Genomic DNA, 14,626 nt, shown 5'->3' with positions numbered 1-14,626 from the left:
GTCTGTCCCTGGAGACAAGCTGCAGTAAAAGCATTAGTCACTTTCCCACTTGTTGGACCAGATAATTATAGTGAGCCTGGGTCATCCTCACAGAAAGCACACGTGTTGAAATATGTGCTGCTGAAAGGACACACAAGTTTCCCAGTCAGTCACCCTTCCCTGTCAGCCGATTCTACAGCTTGGTGAGCTTCGTACACTAAGTCTCCTTTTCAAGCAGTGATGAATGAGAACACGAGAACTTTCTTTTCATACGCTCAGTAAACTGCTATGGTTCTTAAAGCATACTTTAAATCAATGCAAAAGCCATTATTTTTTTATTCAGAAGCATCTGTTTTCCTTGAGAGTTCTTAATTAACCTTTCCAATCATTTTCTTCCCTCCAATCAAGTACCACATAATGGAGCTAGTAAAAACGACTGCTCAAGAACTAAAACGTCTCACTTCCCAAGTTTCTAGCGTTACACATTTTACACCCAAGCCCACTCTGAGAAATACCAAGTATTAAAACCTGCAAAATGGGTCTTTGAAACACACAGTTTAAACGTGGAATATGAACAAATGAGTTGCCCAAGATTTTTATTTTTCTCCTATGACCCAAGAAAGAGCATATTGGGAAAACTGCCTATGTAAATTCTCTTATTATAATGTTAAGTTACAGATAATACCATACGTATTATCTAATTCATATGGCATATATCTCTTATAGATAATACTATCTAATTAATAAAGCAATTAAAAACCCCCAAACTTCAGCACAAGATAAACACTTGAAGCTAAACTCATTACACACTCAAGCTACCCACCAAGGTACAACACAGCAAAACCTTATCAGTGCAGAAACTCCTTCAAAGTACACGACAAACTTAGGCAGCAACACAGATCAGAAGCAGAAAATGGAGGTTAAGTCTCCAGGAAAGAATCTGATCTCGTCGTCTCAAAGACAACAGAATACTACATTTTAAAAGAAATAGGCCAATGTGGCACATTTTATAGGTGTGGTTGGTTGAAAGAGCTTGAGGAAGGTTATGCAGGTTCCTAATTACACTGTTGTTAAAAGGACATCTGACTAGATAAGGCAATTTAAAATAGCTAAAATATACTCTTAAATGTGGGACAGTAGTTTCACTTAGTAGAAGCACAGGTAATGTGCTAAGGCAAATGCTTTGACTTCTATTACAGAAGCTTGAAACAATTAGTTTAACAAGAGCCACCTATACATATGCCTCAGGAAGGTGTCCCAGAACAAGCCACTTTTCATCTATATTATAGAGTTTTCACATGAACTACTTCGAGTGTTCTGTACATTATTATCAAAATTATGTTTTCCTTAAAAAAAAAAACCTAATGGACAATGAATCATAAATGCACCAAATACAAGAATTGGATAAAACCCCAGACTTTTTCACTCAACTCAAACACACAAAACATACTTGAAGAGGAACAGAACCAAAAGATATTACAAATCTAATCTTGAAACCAACTATCCCACCTTAATTAAACTTGATTTGATTTTTTACAGAGTACTATAAAGCTTTTGTTTTGATTAAGGTAATAATTACATGGAAAATTGAAGCTTACTGTGCAGTGAGCTTTTCCCGTTTTTGAAGACAACTGAAGATGCTCCCATCCATGAGGAAAACAGTGTTGGGGTTTGGTTTTATTTTAGAAAAAGGTTTTTTTTTTTAGGAAATGCTACATTTTACTTAACAATCAGTGAGCTTATTTCAGATATTCAGAAAAGAAGCTCCACAGCCTGGAACAGGACACACTAATCCTGCCCTTCTTTCATGGGTCCATTGTAAACAGTTGCCACAGATTAAAGTGATCCAGATGAGGCTTGTACAACAAAGACATCCCTCACATCTAACAAATCCCATGATGCTCTTAACTGTTGCGGTCAGAAAGTATCAATTCAGTAAAGATACATCCTAGTCAGCAATAACAAAGGCCTGTTAAAGACTTAAGCAGCATAACTACATAATGCTGGGTTGAGGGAAAATGGAAAAAGACAAAAGCCACCTAGGAACTGAAAACTGAAAGCTTACCTTAGTGCTTTCCTCAGTGTCTCTATACATGCTACTATGATTTTTGGGTTCTTGTTGTCCAGACCCTTTAGTAATTCTTCTTGTACAGCCTCCCCTTTCTCAATTTCTATATACATTAGACATATATCTAGACCCAGCTCTTTTGCTCTGGCTTTTGGTTGATTGAACACTTTATTTACAACTCCAGACGCTACTTCTCCTGTTGTCCTGAAAGATGAGAAAGTGTTAGTTTCAGAGCATTTAAGAGAATTAGGTGTTCTACATCATTATCCACAGACAAAAGCAGACAACACACCCAAACCAGATTAAAACTCAGCAAGTCCTCATATAATAGAGACTAGATTCTAAGTTAATTTTGAAGGTAATAACCTTTCTTAAGAGATGATCTCAGCCTCTAGTTTAATCAAAAGAACTTCTGCAGACCAAGAGTCAGTTAACATGTTCCTAACACTGGACTACATCAGACAGTGAAGAGTAGGCTTCTTCTCAGAAGTGTATTCATTAATATAAATTAGTTAAGGCCTACAAATAAATGTCAATTCCTGGAGGTGCATGTATTAGTTAACATGTAACATGGTGTATACTCCCAACACAGAATCTCACAGCTATTTCAAAGCTTCCAATCCACTAAATCATTTACACCACTTTTAAATCAAGGGGTTTGGAAGGTTGGTTTGAAAACAAAGCTTCAGTGTTTCTTTAAACTTTAACTCTTTTCTTTAGACTTTAACTCTTTTCATCAGGTCACTAACTCAGTGGATCAAAGCACTACTCTGGCCTATTAGGTCACTTTATTTCACCTTGACAAGTACAGGCTATTTCCTGGGCTAGATAACAGTGAAATACTAAAAAACATCCTGTGAAGATTGGCATTGGTTAAGTTGGATACATCATAACATGAACATAACCGTATTTTAGTTCATGGATGAATTGCATAAGTATCTCCCTAGAAGAAAGGCTCTCTGCACTTAAAGACAGTTTTAGTCTAACAAGAACAGGGATTCCAGTTCACAGCATCTATACAACCAAATTACTGATTCACTTTCTCTACCATTTCAGAAGTCTTCACGACTGCCTTTAATACTTTAATTACTTTAAGCAATTTCTGACAAGTTAATATGCACATGGAGGTCATCTACAAGAAAAGCCATTCAACAAGTTGTCTAGATTAGAAAGCAAGTTCCGCTCTCAACAGTAAAGATCATAACTATTAGTGGCCTCTGCACTATTTATCTGCAGTCTCTCTCACAGAGGCACATTAAGCTGCCATAATAGCTTAAGCGCACTTACTTCCCAGCTACATGAGCATTTTCAATGTAAGCAAGTGCTGCTTCCAGTCCTTTCAACTGAGCCACTGCATTGGAGTCAGTCACAAATTTCTTTATCAATCCAAGATACTTGGACCATTCAGGACTCTTTTCATCATCTATCTTCTGGAAGAGCTTGAGGGCTTCTTCATAACCATTTAATCTGGCTTTCCACAGCTGGAAGCAGAAATCAGACATTTATCGTTGTGTTAGTACAATCTTAACTCACTAGTCTTACAAAGTTCTTCAGTCATAGTTGGAAGTGTGCTCATTAAGCTGGCATCTACAAGATTTCAATGACTATATGAATAACATGCAACAAGAGAGAATACTCGTTCTTCTCCCACTAAAAATGATCTGGATAGAGAGATGCCAGTCTTCCCCAGTGCTCTTCATAAGCTCTTACAATCACTGATGAATAGGTGGGAGCCCAACAATAGTTTCAGCTACAGATGACTAATTTCTCCACATGAATGAGTGTACTGATCATTCAGCTACAAGCTTACACCATGCAGATTACTATGCTGATAAATTCTGCTTAATAAATGTTATTTGGACACTAGGTTGGACAAAGCTGATGCAGTTTCAGATCTCTTATATGCATGCTGTGCAGCTGTTGAGAACACCTATGGTGTACTTAGAGGAACACCACAGAACCACTCCAGCAGAGATATAACAGCAAGCTAAATGCAATGACAAGATCTCCTACCTTGTGTTCACATTTCTGATCAATGGGCAGTTTCATCCACTCACTGTCGTCCCCCATTGTAATTCAGGTTCTCCCTAATTACAGTAATTCCTGTGGAGACAGAGACAAGTTAGAACACAGTAAAATATGTCAGGTGCTACCCAAAACATACTTCTACTTAAAAAAAGGCAAAAACAAAAACCACAATTCCACAGCAAATCTTATTGTTAAAGTGCAACTCAAGCATGTAATGGTATTTACATACAGGCTATTCAGATTAGACTATTACTTTGTTAGCCCTAGAAAGCTACCAGAAGCCAACAAAGATCAGAGCAGAACCATGTGTATGTAGTATTTCAGGCACTAGAAGTCTAGATGTGTGAAAGTTTTAGTCAGCAGAGAAGGCATTCAGGATATAACCTCATTTAAGCTTGAGGAAGAACATACCACGATTAAGATGCTAAACAGCAATGAGTGCCCATCCACACTGGAAAACTGACTCCTACTGACACGTGCTTTCAGCAACAGGTGCCATGATTCAGTGTTACAGAATACCCGGGTGCCAGTGTGAGTACAGCCATTTTAACAGCTACAAAAACTGCAGCTGAGATGAGCAGCACAGGGAGGAACAAAACCCATTTTTTGCAAGCTGGCTGCTTTAGGCCCTAATTCTCATGTAGCCAGCAGCAGCAACTGTCAACAAGAGAGCAATTTCTCACCACACACAGAGCTTAAGTCCTTGCCCATTCAAGTTCCCAAGTGTTTTCCTCCTCTTCCCCTTTCATTTTCATTAAAATAGGAGTACTGTCCACTAAGGTATGAGAAGAGACCTCAGTCTCAATGAGCATGGCCTGGAGGTCAAAGGAGGTGACTCTCCCCCTCTACTCTGCTCTCGTGAGACCCCACCTGCAGTACTGTGTTCAGTTCTACAGCCCCCAACACAAGAGGGACATGGACCTGCTTGAGCAAGTCCAGGGCCGTGAAGATGCTCAGAGGGCTGGAGCACCTCTTGTACAGAGACAGGCTGAGAGAACTGGGCTTGTTCAGCCTGGAGAAGAGAAGGCTCCAGGGAGACCTTAGAGCAGCTCCAGTGCCTAAAGGGGCCAACAAGAAATCTGGAGAGGGGCTTTGGACATAGGCCTGTAGGGACAGGACAAGGGGAATGGCTTCAACCTACCAGACAGGAGATTTAGATTGGATGTTCGGAAGAAGTTTTTCCCTGTGATGATGCTGAGGCGCTGGCACAGGGTGCCCAGAGAAGCTGTGGCTGCCCCATCCCTGGCAATGTTCAAGGCCAGGTTGGACAGGGCTCAGAGCAAGCTGCTCTAGTGGAAGGTGTCCCTGCACATGGCAGGGGGTTGGAACTGGGTAAGCTTTAAGGTCCCTTCCAACCTAAACCATTCCATGACATTGTACAACTGACTGCTCAGAGAATAACAACAGAATATGGCTGATGCAGGGAGACCAGCAAAATAAAATCCGCAGCCACAGCAATAAGGGCTCCCAACGTCATTTAAACAAAACAATCAAACCAGAGAAGGAGTAACACATTGCAGCACACCCGTTCAAACGCACAGACAATGACATAAATTGTAAAAACTGGCCAGCATATACAATAATCTATCACTTAAGGTATAGAAATACACAATGCTAACAATATTCTTAATGCAGATTCAGCCTGTGCCAGCAAAGCTGCAAACCTTAACCTAGAAACTATTTCCCCTAATACAGAGTCTCCCTGCACAGAATTAACCCATGGAACTAGGAGCATAAATTCACTTGTGTAAGCTAACACAAGCAAATTCTCTAAAGCCTTCTGTGCGCTGAAGGCTCACACACAACATACAACCAACACCACTAACATACAGCAACCTCAAGACCAATATTATGCTAGCAGCAGACAACAATAAAGACAACCTTTTTAATTCCTTCCTTGATTAGTTAGAATATACTTTGACAACAACCCAAACCAAATAATGATAAAAACCCAGCCCAAAACACACACAAAACCCAATCAAAACCCAACTCCAGAACCCCCACAAGCCACCAACACATCAACCACAATAAACTACATTACTTTTACCTTCAATATTTATAAATTCTTTTGGATGTTAATATTGTTCTCACTACAATTGCATAAACCTATTAATTTGCCCAATGGCAACAAAACGGAAGTCAATGTCAGGCTAGAAGGTGACCACACATATAAGCAAATGTATCCAGACATTGTTTGTCCTTCTTTTGTCACAAACAGCAATTTGAATCTTTTTTTTCTTGACATCAGCACAGTATAACTGAGAAGTCTGCTTTTTAAGCAAAAATAAACACATATTGTGCCAAAGCTGAAGTGTTCGTTAACCCCTAAATCTGCACAGCACTGAGAATGAAGGGATTGTTCTGCTCATTAACTTTACAGGAAATTAGGTAGTTCTGAGTCTTGCTCACAAACTTGGAGGTAGTTCAAGCCATTCAAGCCTGTCTATATAATTTTGTTAAGGAAAGCATAAGGAATCAATACAAGGACAACAGTTATTTCCAAAGAAAACAGAAAAGGAAAGCATTAACACAATAATAGCAGAAACACCAGAATAAAGAGTTCTGGCACCTGTACTAAGAACATCTCCCTCTACACCCTATTCTTTTAGAAAACTGGCAGCAGTGTGGAACTCAACATCAAAAAGAAACTAATTTCTCTCAAGAAATCTGTTCCACCAGGGAAAACCTTGTTGTAGATCAGTGACTGCCTCACCACAATCCTAAAAGCAGTTCAAACTCTTAAGTCAGCAACAACTCCATTAAAAAGGCAGCTTGTGCACTGCAAGGCTGATCCTGATTTACAAGTATTTTTACCCTTACACGTATACAACAGTTCATTACTACGAACTGCAACCTCCAGCTTGTACATTCCAGTAATACATTACAGAACCTAAAGGAAAAGGATTTAGTATTTCTCTTTCCAACATCACAATGTACTCAGCTTGAGGGACAGGACACAGGACATGATGCTAGACATAGGGAATACAGACAGATGAGCATGAAACAGTGCTTTCCTCATCCATTTTTAAGTCTGGTCAAGTTAGATCCCCTACTATTTTTAGTCCTTAACACCTGCAGTGGTTACTTCAATTATAAAATGGGTTAAGTTGCCTTCTGTGCCAAATCTGACATCTAAAAATAGTGATAAAATTATACTTCCCCCCTCTCAGTAACTGACAAATCCCCTTAGAACAGGCAATCTATCAGAAAGTATTCCACGGTCACAGAGGGAAAGCTGCTTCTTAAACATCCCCTCCTTGTAGCTTCATTACTGCTCATGCCTGCTCTAATGCCAAAATCTTGTACTGACTCTGCCTACATCTTGTATTTACCAGAATAAAACACTGTTGTTTCTCCCTTCAATCAAGTCACTGAGTTCTGTATGTTCAGAGAATATCCCACATTGGACAAAATGCTGTGGTTTGTCAAAGCTTCTTTGCAAAGACATGTAAACCTTCAGCCGTTACAACTACCAGCAAGTAGTCTCATTACACAATAATGCAGCTAAATTCTGTTATTACTAGTGACTTCTCAGCATTGAGGTGTTTGACCTACATAGCTTTCCTGTTGCCCCAGCTCAGGACAATCAGATTTAAGTATTTCAGTAACAATATTCATTTTGGTAGAAACCAGAAAACAAGGAAAGTCACTGGACCACTAAAATAAGTTTAATGAGAGAGGTTTGTTATTAACATGGTCAATGCATCATTTGTAAAAGCGAGTCAGCTGAGCAATCTGCAGTGGGGATGAATAACAAATCCTCCCTGACAGTTCTTGGCAGGACAAATTCTTATACTATGGAGCAGTGAGGAAATGAAGACCATCAAGGAAAGAATAGGGTATCTTTTAAAGGGAGACCATGCAAAAGCAGTAAGAGCAGCAGATACTTAGAAGGCAGCACAAACACAAGAGTTTTCACTGTAACAGTGAGAATTTCCTATTGAATGTAAGTTTAGGAAACAAATCAACCAACTCAGTAAGAGATTATAGGAAAGTGTCAATACATGAAAGTTTGGATTCACCACATATTGCTCTGAACAGCTCCTACTCAGCTTCTAAAGAAATGAATAGCATCAATCTTACAGCTTCATAGTATGGGGAACTGCTAAAGAAAATCCTTCCATTGTAAACATCCCAAGATGTATTTTATTTTGAAGTGTACATTCAAGTCTCAGCACTATATTTTACTGTGAAGTTTCAGCTTTCAGGCCATGTTCTACAGAAAATGTACAACTGCGAACTAGGAAGCCATTTTATACTAAACACAAACAGATGTTTACTGATACCGATTTATATTAATACTGATACTTCACTCCCACCTATTGAACATCACTGTTATACAAGAACAGCATCAAGCATTTTGATGCTTCGAAAGCTTCTCAAAAGCTTTATTTAAAAGAAGAAGTTCTTAGAAAACAAGACAGCTCTTTCTAAAGGAGAAATCTGTTTCAAATGTTCCTATACAGTAGGGCACATACTTGGAGAGCATACAGCTGTATGTCACATTTCAAATGAAACCAACAACAGTTTGCTGTCAGCACAGCCCATAATTTTCCTAGCAGAAAGAATTTGTTCAATGGCAGTTTTGGGTCATATTTTCTCTTTGCCTCTGAAAAGATGAAGTCTTACTTGCTTTGAAGGTTAGCCCAGCATGGTTTTGGTATTTGCCAGAAAAACCTTCCCACTAGATACAATATAAAGTAGCTGAGGAAAAAAAAAAGGTTGAAAGAGTAATAACGGTTAAGTTACTTTAAACACCACCTGGATACACTACCTATTTGAATAGCACACAAATCTGAGAACTACAGACTGATCAGTCAGTGAAATAATGCAACCGCTTTAATCAATTCCACATAATAAAAGGGAAACTGAAGTCCAGCTAACAAACGTGAACTACAGATATCTCCTAAAGCAGTGAAGAGTCACGAGAACTTTCAGTCAGGCTGCAAACATGCTTTCCAGCTACAGTCCACACATCTTTTGATGCCAGACAAAAGAATAAGAGATTAAAAACTCACAGAAGATTATTTGCTGCTTAGGGAATAAAAACTTCCTAGGATTTTAAAGGTGAATTAGAAGCTGCAAGATACAGACTCCTGATGAAAAGAAAGGAAGACCTTGGAATAAAGGAATAGGAGAAATGCATGCTAAAAGAATTGTTTTGAAGGTTGTCAAGTAGACTGCAGCTCAGTGAACCTACTGCTTCAGCAGCAATGAAATAGAATTCAAGAATAAATTCTCTTGCCAGCTCTAACTCATAAGTCCCAGTTCAGTGACATCTTAACAGCACAAATGGCAAGTTATTAGTAAGGGGGATACAATGTATTTTTCCAGATAAATCATCTAATCCATGGCTTCTGAAAGTAATTAAGGCTGTGCTTTTCCATGCACCTAAAAGTGAGAGAGAATGCAAACTAAACTGACCTTCTGCTACAGCTATTTCTTACTGCATGGCTAGGCTGGAGGGAAGCCAGCCTTACAGAGTGGAGAGGAGCAAAAGAGAAAGGGCAACCCACAGGCAAGTTTGCGTGCGCAGACATAATTCTAGGGGTGACCAACTGGAGTGAACGATGCCAGTGGGACTGTGCTTATTCGCTGCAAACTCCCCCATCCCTCAAGGTGTTTACAAAGCTCAGGCACGGAAAGGCTCATGTGATGTTCTTTAAAAGGACAGCCTGAACTGCTGATGAAGGAAAGCTCCCACGGAGACATCATGCTCCAGGACCGACCACGAGCTCCCTCCTTCTCCACGGGAAGCATCCTCCGGCACAGCCGTACGGCCCTTCCCCCGCGCGCACACACACCCGCCACCACCCCCAGCGCTCTCCACGCTCTGCACCGGCTCCCCGCCCGCAGCCCCAGATGTCCCAGTCCCCCTCCTGCTCCCCCCGCACGCCGCAGAGGAGGTTTCCCGTCCGACGGCGGCACCGGCAGCCCCTATTTGGCAGCAGGCCGCGGCCGGAGCTCGGGGCAGCGGCGGGGCAGGCCGTCCGCCCGGCATTGTCTGTGCCCGCCGCCCCCGGCCGAGGGCCGGGCCGGGCCTGCTGGCCGGACACTCACCCTGACAGCTCCGGGCCGGCTCCGCGGCGACAGCGGGCGTGGAGCCGCGGGCCGGGCCGGGCCAAGCCCCTCCCCACCGGCAGGCGGGGCTCGGGGAGCCGCGGCCGCACCTGGGCGGGGAACCGGCCCGCGCCGGGGCCAGACAAAGGCGGGCAGGGCCGGACCGGGCCGCGCCGCGCTCCCCCCGCGGGGCCGGTGCCCTGCGGTGTGGGTCCTGCGGCCGGGCAGGGGCCGCGGTGGGCGGCGAGCAGCTGGGGCGGCCGGGCCTGCCGTTCTCCTGAGTCATCCCCGAGCACACACGGGCCTCAGAGCGAGTCTTCCCGTGACAGAGGTGGCTGCGGTCATACCCGAGCACGGAGCAGGCACTGCCCAGCGTCCCGCAGCCCCCAGCTGAAGGGAGCAGGGAGGAACGAGGCCTGCCGTGAAGAACGACAAACAGTCCTTCCCAAAGGAGTGGGAATGAATAACCTGGCACCACACCATTGCATTTCATGTTCTGCTGCAAGATGTGTAATGACAGTGCTCGGGCAGAGCTGATTCATCAGCAACCTCTGTAGCCATCACCTAGCATTCCGAGATGCCTTTTCTACAGTGAAAAGAGCAATTGAAGGAGCTGGTATGGTGGAAACTGGGTGTCAATAGCTTCCTGCAGAGAAGAGCATCACAAGCTTTATGATGCAAAGCCGTTTCTTCAGCCATCTTTTTAGCTAGCTGAAGAAAGAAGCCCTCTTCCCAGCACTGCAGCAGCAGCCACACTCCCCACTGAATAATTGTCCAAATTACTTCTACCATCTCAGCCTTCCCCCCACAACAGGGAGGCACAAACACACACATCAGCTTCTGCTTTCCAACGTTTGACACTGGCAGCAACCGAGCTGTCATAGAGACAGCCCCAAACAACGTGCAACTGCTCAGGTCAAGAGACTCTATTCAAACAAGCCACAGCAACGGTGCTCGATGCAAGGCAATGCTTAAATGAAACACAAGGGTACAAGGTTTTCCCATGTCGCACTTTAGAACACCACCACTAAAAGATGAACCACTGGAACAGGCTCCAACAAAGCAACAGCAGCAATATCACACAGCCTTAAGACTATGTGGCCTTGAAACCACCTATTCTGTTGGGGATGCAAATGGCTTTAACAGCATCCTACTCTGGCAGAGACTCCAGAAGCCATTTACATTAATTAGTTTATAAACAAATTAGCAATACAAGTTCATACACTTGTTTCAGAAAGCAGAAAAGAACATCTGCTGGTACCCAGGAACAGAGGACAGAGGGGAAGGGGGTGAAAATGAACCAGACTGTCACTGACCATGATTGTGAAAACCCTAATTAGGAGGTTTACAAGTATTTACATCTCTCAAGGGTCCTTCAAGTCGTATGTCCCACACACCAGAATGTTCCAAATTAGATACTTCAGATTGAGAGACAGTTATTAGAAGCATTCAGAGCAGCTTCTAATGTATGTACTGTTGAAGATGCTCATAAGTGATCTGTAAGAAGGGGGAACAGAGGTGTTACAGTCTGCAGATGGCAACTAATCAGGGTACCAATAAGACAAAAGGATCAACTGAAAGCTTACATGCCAAGAGAATTCCAGGTGTAAATTTATCACCTAAATGCACACAAGAGACAGCTTTTACCACTACACTGGAATTGAGGTTTTCCAAGGTGAGTGTTAAACAGGAGCAAACCCTTTCTGTTTAACAGTACGTATGAAAGCAGCACCAGCCCAGATCACAAAACTGGCCCCTATCAGGAGAAGGTCAAGGGCCAGCAGTTCAGCTGCACCAAACACAATTCATAGGCCTATAAGGATCAGGAATCATATTCCATTACTTTGTATCCACTTATTTATATTAGAATATCAAGTGAGAAGCCTGGCATCAGTACAGATGTGAGGCAATCTGCCCAGTTCCAGTTCCACATGCTTCCAAAATCCAAGTCTCATTTGTTTTTGGACAGATGCTACAAATCATTTTTTCCATAACAGGTCCCTAGTTAATATTCCCAACTTTGGGTCTTGAGAATTGCCTTCAACACATCTATAATAATTTGTTTAGAATCAGTTTATTGTACTTAAAGGCCATTTCTTGTTAATACTGATTTACTATAGCACTCTTGATGGTGCTTTAACCCTATTACAACTCTTGAACGGTAAGAAGAAAAAAACAGAAGGTGCACCTAGACACTTGAAATGGAAGAAGCTCCCAAACCAGCAAAGTTTAAAGAATGGCCAAGCCTGAAGCAAGAAAGTCAACCCCAGTTCTAATTTCTGTACAATCAACTGATGTGAGGCTCCAAAGAACCAAAACTGGAAGGGACAACTTGCATCAACCACACCTCTTTCTGACTTCTCCCTGTTGTGAAGTTTTAATACTAGACTTTTATGAGTAGGCTTTTAAAAGACTTTAATATTTGAAACTTTCTGTATTTGGAAATATGCATCTTTGCAATACAAAACCAATTGCTGTGTTCACTGAAAGCCTATAGCAATGCCTTCTCTGATACACAAGTACTAAACAAGTAGCTGGTACCCCAACATAACAACTGCTCATCCCCTTCTATCTGCAGGAGGCAGCTTCAACAGCACTACAGTTTGGCATAAATACTGGAAGATGCAACACTCAAAATAGTAAGCCAGCAAAAAAGGAAACCTGCAGAATAATGAGACAGACAATACACACCCAACAAGTCAGTTAGATAATTGTAGCAGATGAGTTTGTGACTCTTAGTTTAACTTTAAAATAGAGTCCAGATCAGCTCAAGCCACACAGAAGTTCCATTCCTAAACCTCTGCTATACAAGGCTTTGGGTCTCTCACTAACAGAGATCCAAATTCAGGAGGAAAATTCCTTACACACTAATCTGAAAGCTACTGTCTTAAGAAGAATCACAAGACCCTGACTCGGAAACGAAATGAAATTAACCTGTGAGGGGAACAACATGGGACCCGCATTCCCATCTACTCTTTACACACACTAGAGAAGATCCAACAGGAAGCACTTCCTAGTGCTGGAGATCCAGCACTAACACCTGCGCGCCCAGCAACAGAGCTGTAGAAATGGAGATGAGCTCCTGCCTTTCGTGTTAAGATAGCATCACCTCAGGGAACATCTTCCGCGGGTCAGGGGAAACCGATCCAGCGCGCAGCCTCCCGAAACGCGCGCTCGGGGCACAGGAGATGCCGGCTCCCCGTTTCCCCCGGGGAGAGCTCAGAGAGGACTGAGCGTGGTTCCCTGTGCAGCCCCTGGGCCCACCCTACCCGGCAAGTCCCGGGCAAGGCCCCAACGGTTCCCAACCGCGCCTGGGCCCATAGCGATGACACGAAGGAGGTGAACACGGCGGAGCAGCCCGGGCCGCTGCTCTCCACACCCCCAGCTGCACGAGCGGCCTAGGCTTGCGGCGCCCCTCCAGCCTCCACAGCGCAGCGTGGTGCAGGCCGCGGCCACACACAGCCAGCAGGGGCGGCCCCTACCCTCACCACAGCCACAGCAGCGGGGTCAGCGATGCCCCTGAGAGCGGGCAGCTACTGCGGAGCGATGTCAGCGCCGCTCAGACCGCGCCTCCACCCAGGCCCCAGGTAAACCGCGGCCCAGCGAGGGGAGGCTCACCCGGCCTCCTGCGGGCCTAGGGAGCCGCGGAAGGAGGAAGCGGGCCCGCAGCGGGACCTGACGGCACCGGCGGCTCTTACCTGTGCCTCGGCGGGGCGGGCGCAGCCAGTGTCCGGCCGCTCCTCGGCGGGGTTTGAAATCACCAACACCGCCCGCACCTCCCAGTGTCCTCAGCGCCCATTGGCCTTCGCCGACCCCACCCACGCCCTCACCCGCGCATTTTATTGGTTCGTTTGAATCCGGCAGAGACCACGCGTGCTCCGCGCCCTCCTGAGGCGGTGCCGGCGCCGGCACCGCGGGGCAGAGCACGCAGGCGGGCCCGGTCTCCGGCGGCACCAACCCGCTCGGTAACGACCTGGGACGTGCCGGGGAAGGAAGCGCTCGGTGAGGGGCGGCTGTGAGGCCCGCTCCGCCCGGAGGCAGCAGCGCTAGGCCGCTGGAGCCATCGCCTTTCGCAACGGGCTACAGCAGCTCCCGGGCGGTGGGAGCATCGCATTAGAGGGGAAGGGGCTTCCCTACGCAGTGTGTTTAATAGGAGCAGTCAAAACTGCTTGGTGTTGGAGTACGGGGTGTCTTTCCTCCTTTGTTTCTTCATTTCAGCTGAAGAAGGTGAAGTTGGGGTGATCAGAATAGAAGCCAAGGGAGAGGTGAATGCCATCAGCACAACCGCCATGATCACATAGTGCCACCTCCCCACCCCGCTGTATAAGCATTATCGGTATTTTTCAAAAGGTGAGGTTGTTGTGGTTTTGGTTATTATATTTTTGCATGATCTCAGTGAAGTGACCGCTGTGCTGTGCTTCAGCTGTGAAATGAGCAGGAATAAAGCTGAAATGTTTTGAGTGCTTTTGGTACTTCTTCCATCAGAATGGG

General features: G+C 44.3%; 1 protein-coding gene across 6 annotated transcripts in view; it reads right to left on the bottom strand.

Moving 5' to 3' along the window:
* CKAP5 (cytoskeleton associated protein 5) overlaps window positions 1-13,875 on the bottom strand; it is a 50,967-nt gene extending 37,092 nt beyond the window's left edge. For 2 of the 6 annotated variants that reach the window (XM_061343591.1, XM_061343593.1), the window contains exons 1-4: window positions 10,136-10,171; window positions 4,061-4,150; window positions 3,335-3,528; window positions 2,045-2,251 (exon numbers count right to left, since the gene is read on the bottom strand). In XM_061343591.1, coding sequence (XP_061199575.1) covers window positions 2,045-2,251; window positions 3,335-3,528; window positions 4,061-4,117 — 458 coding nt within the window. In that variant the 5' untranslated portion in view covers window positions 4,118-4,150; window positions 10,136-10,171. Of the gene's footprint in view, window positions 1-2,044; window positions 2,252-3,334; window positions 3,529-4,060; window positions 4,151-10,135; window positions 10,172-13,833 lie in introns of those variants that run through there. The other 4 variants (XM_061343595.1, XM_061343596.1, XM_061343592.1 and 1 more) reach the window with 3 other exon arrangements.
* Between the last annotated feature and the right edge of the window lie 751 nt (window positions 13,876-14,626).

This window comes from Neopsephotus bourkii, unplaced genomic scaffold (genome assembly GCF_033783945.1).
Source record: "Neopsephotus bourkii isolate Nb327-2 ecotype Australia unplaced genomic scaffold, CSIRO-AGI_Nbou_v1 NB_1825, whole genome shotgun sequence".
NCBI lineage: Eukaryota > Metazoa > Chordata > Aves > Psittaciformes > Psittacidae > Neopsephotus > Neopsephotus bourkii.
This window is presented reverse-complemented; position numbering and strand designations above follow the sequence as displayed.